This window comes from Clytia hemisphaerica, unplaced genomic scaffold (genome assembly GCF_902728285.1).
Source record: "Clytia hemisphaerica strain Z4C2 unplaced genomic scaffold, Clytia hemisphaerica genome assembly, whole genome shotgun sequence".
Classification (NCBI taxonomy): Eukaryota; Metazoa; Cnidaria; class Hydrozoa; order Leptothecata; family Clytiidae; genus Clytia; species Clytia hemisphaerica.
This window is the reverse complement of record NW_027103633.1, coordinates 680,888-684,289: the sequence shown is the minus strand read 5'-3', so window position 1 is coordinate 684,289 and position 3,402 is coordinate 680,888. Positions and strand designations below refer to the sequence as shown.

The 3,402-nt window shown below is 36.2% G+C and overlaps 1 protein-coding gene across 1 annotated transcript; it reads left to right on the top strand.

Annotated features, from left to right (window-relative positions):
* The first annotated feature begins 882 nt into the window (after positions 1-882).
* LOC136802642 (protein LTV1 homolog) lies at positions 883-2,782 on the top strand. The gene has a single exon (XM_067059396.1). It carries the CDS (start codon positions 894-896, stop codon positions 2,313-2,315), a length of 1,422 nt encoding a protein of 473 aa, XP_066915497.1. The 5' UTR covers positions 883-893; the 3' UTR covers positions 2,316-2,782.
* The last annotated feature ends 620 nt before the right edge of the window (positions 2,783-3,402 follow it).

Genomic DNA, 3,402 nt, shown 5'->3' with positions numbered 1-3,402 from the left:
AAATCCCACTGGTGGAACATCCCTTTTTTGGGACATTTCTTTTTTTCCCCTAGGCAAAACCCTAAGGGCGAAATTTTTTGAAAATTTCAAACTCATTTTCAGACATTATCAAGTATACCATTCGAAAGCTCTCGAAAAACTATATAGAAGACTTTTAAGCGGGTATAGCCGATTTCATTACCTAACTCAAGATAATTCACGCAGAAGATGCTATTTATGGGACCAAAGTATGGCGAAAAGTGGAACTTGCGCATGAAATATCTCGAGTTAGGTAAGGAAATCAGCTATAACCGTTTAAAAGTCTTCTATATAGTTTTTCGAGAGCTTTCGAATGGTATACATGATATTGTCTGGAAATAAGTTTGAAATTTTCAAAAAATTTCACCCCATTTTGCCTGGGGAAAATAGAAATGTCCCAAAAAAGGGATGTTCCACCAGTGGGATTTTAGGGGAATTTTTCCTGAGGTATAAGCATCCTATAGAGAAGGTCTGGAGAAAGTTTCAGCTAGATCTTATTTTTTTCCTACAAACAGCCTGTATTTTTGTAACACGACCACACTATTTTTGCTACAATTGGCTCTATGATTAATTTGAACCTACTGATTTTTTTAAGCCCACTGTGTTTCACACGTTCGACTGAAATTTAGTCACACTTTAGATTTTATTTTGAAAGTGATGTTCAAAATTTCTGCAAAATGAGACGAAAGCAAGTCTGAAAAAAGACATCTTGAATCCTTGTTTATACATAAAGAAAGACAAAATGTTATATGCCTGAAAGATGTACTTAGTGTAGTACGAAATATAGCTTTTTTTAAATTCAAACCTTCTGCAAAATGTTTCTTTTCAAATTCACGTTCTGGAACCTTTTTTTGTATTTCTCAGGAAAGGAAAAAATGGGTAGGAAAAAGAAGAAGCAATTTATTGACAAGAAATCTGCACACAAGTTTACACTTGTGCATCGTAGCCAGCGTGATCCTCTCCAAGCAGATGATGAAGTAGGTGAACATGTTCTCTTACCAGTTGACCAAACAAATGATTCAGGTGAGAAGAATCAGAACGAAGAAAATGTTAAATATGGTATCACATATGATGACGATTATGACTACATGCAGCATTTACGTCCTAGAGGTGAAGGAATGCTTATTCTAGCTGATACCCCATCCAAACCGTCAGAAATTATTGTCAAAGATGAGGAGGATCGTGAGGATGTCTCGTTTGGAAATCTGAAATTACCATCAGATGCGTTCGCCTCTGCTCAGGAGGAGGATATTGGAATGTTGAATAAAGGTGTTTTACCGAGAGGCCCGCAACCTGATTGGGACCCTGATATTGTTCAAGCGCTTGATGAGGATGTCGATTTCGATGACCCTGATAATTTTCTTGACGATGATTTCATTATGAAAGCAAATGCTGATGGTGGATTAATTAAAGATGGTTGTGATTTATCAGAAGGACTCTTCTCAGAGAGAAGAGCAGGGTACCAGGAGACTGGTAACGAAGATGATGAAACAGACAGTGAAAACGAAAGTTATTTCTCCTCTGACAATTTAATGTCAGACGATGAAGACCCTTTTGCAAATGAGGAAACCAAATCTCGATTCACTAATTATTCCATGACTTCGTCTGTTATTCGACGTACCGAAGGTTTGAAAGTTTTGGATGATCGTTTCGAGAGGATTATGGAGGAATATGATGAGGAAGCGATTGGATGTGTCGATCAAGAGGAAGTTCAAGGTGTCTTCAATGTCAATAATGATCTGGTCAATAACGTCATTGAAGATTTTTATGAGAGTAACAAGAAACACGATTTGTCCAAAACTAAAGATGGTGACGACGAGAACCTAATCGAGGAGAATGATGCTGAATCTGAGGAAGAAGACGAGCAGAAAATCTTTGAGCAATTTATGACCAAACCTAAAGAGAAATGGGACTGTGAATCTATCATCAGCACTTATTCCAATATTTACAATCATCCTAAATTGATTGCCGAGGAATCGACAAAGAAATATCAACTCCATAAACGGACTGGCATTCCTATTGGTGTTTTTGCTGAGTCAGCAAAAAAAGTTGAGGACGATGATGTAGATGAGGAGGATGTTGATACTGAAATGATGGAAACTGTTGAACTGAATAACGTTCGAAATAAAGATGAAACACCGGAGCAACGAAAACAACGAAAAAAGGATGTTAAGGAACAGAGGAAGAATCGACGCATTGAAAAGAAATCGAATAAAATCGCTTTTAAAAGTGAACAAAAGAAACAAGAGAAAATTGTTTCCAACACTATCGCTCAACGTGGTAATTTTAAGCTTTGAAACTTTCGTGATTAATGAATAATATTATCGCTCGATGGGGTATAGGTGAAAGTGTGATCTTCCTGACTTTTGGGATATGATTTTATATGACTTGACTTTTTTTTCAAATCGTTTACTTCTAGTATATTTCATTGACTTCTTTTGTGGTCAAGCAGTGGATTATTTCCATTAAGAGATTAGAGCAAAAAAAACCCTGATGGATGTTAATCTATACTGCAGCTGTAACGGTATTGATATTCTCCAGGACTCCTCTGGAAGTGTCAATGATCGTTTGCTAAAAGTGAATCTGTAGTCTATTTTCAAAAACCAAAAATTGATCAAATTAGTGCGGACGAAAATAGTTTATATGCCAGTAGTTTTTTATTTTACGACTTTTATCGAGTATTTTTATATAAGAAGTACTTTATAACCCACTCAATACGAAAGTTTTAGATTTTTGAAGAAAAAAATCTTAACAGTAGCTCCAATACTTGACGAGTCCGCTTTATTAGGGTTCTTATTAAATCAGAATGACCTCGAATATTACGATTTTTAACCTTGAGTTTTACCCTTTATTTAGTAGAGGTCCAAACTCCCCAACCCGGAAAGCGCAAGTTAACCAAAAACAGTTAGAATTTTAAAGATTTTTTGCTCCTTCCCTGGCAAGCTATGACCTCCATCCCATGTTGTAAGAACGTTCGCTCTTTTTCTAACAGTCCAACGTCCGTGTTAAATTGGGAATTTATTGATTTTTTCCACCTTTCTGGTAATATAGTTACCCTCTTTAAAGTGAAATTTCCTGAGCTCCACAGATTCTAAAATACTTAAGCCGTACAAACTTTCGCGAATTGTGGCTTTTTTCGCGAATGTAAATGTCTTTGAAAATTCCTAACAGGGCAATTCGCAAAAGTTTATACTCGCGAAAAACATTTTTTCCTCAAATTCGCGAAAGTAAGTGTCGCAAATTTCGCGATTTTTCGACCTCGAGAAAGTTTCTGCTCGCGAAAGTTTGTACGCCTAAAGTAATCAAACTTATCCTATTGGAAAAAGAAAAGATAAACTTTGCTTGCGCATTGTTCAAATTTTGTCCACTAGATCAAAAGCTATG

What these genes read in the sequence shown, in the direction of transcription:
- LOC136802642 (XM_067059396.1), top strand. Translation starts at nt 894, where the DNA reads ATGGGTAGGAAAAAGAAGAAGCAATTTATTGACAAGAAATCTGCACAC.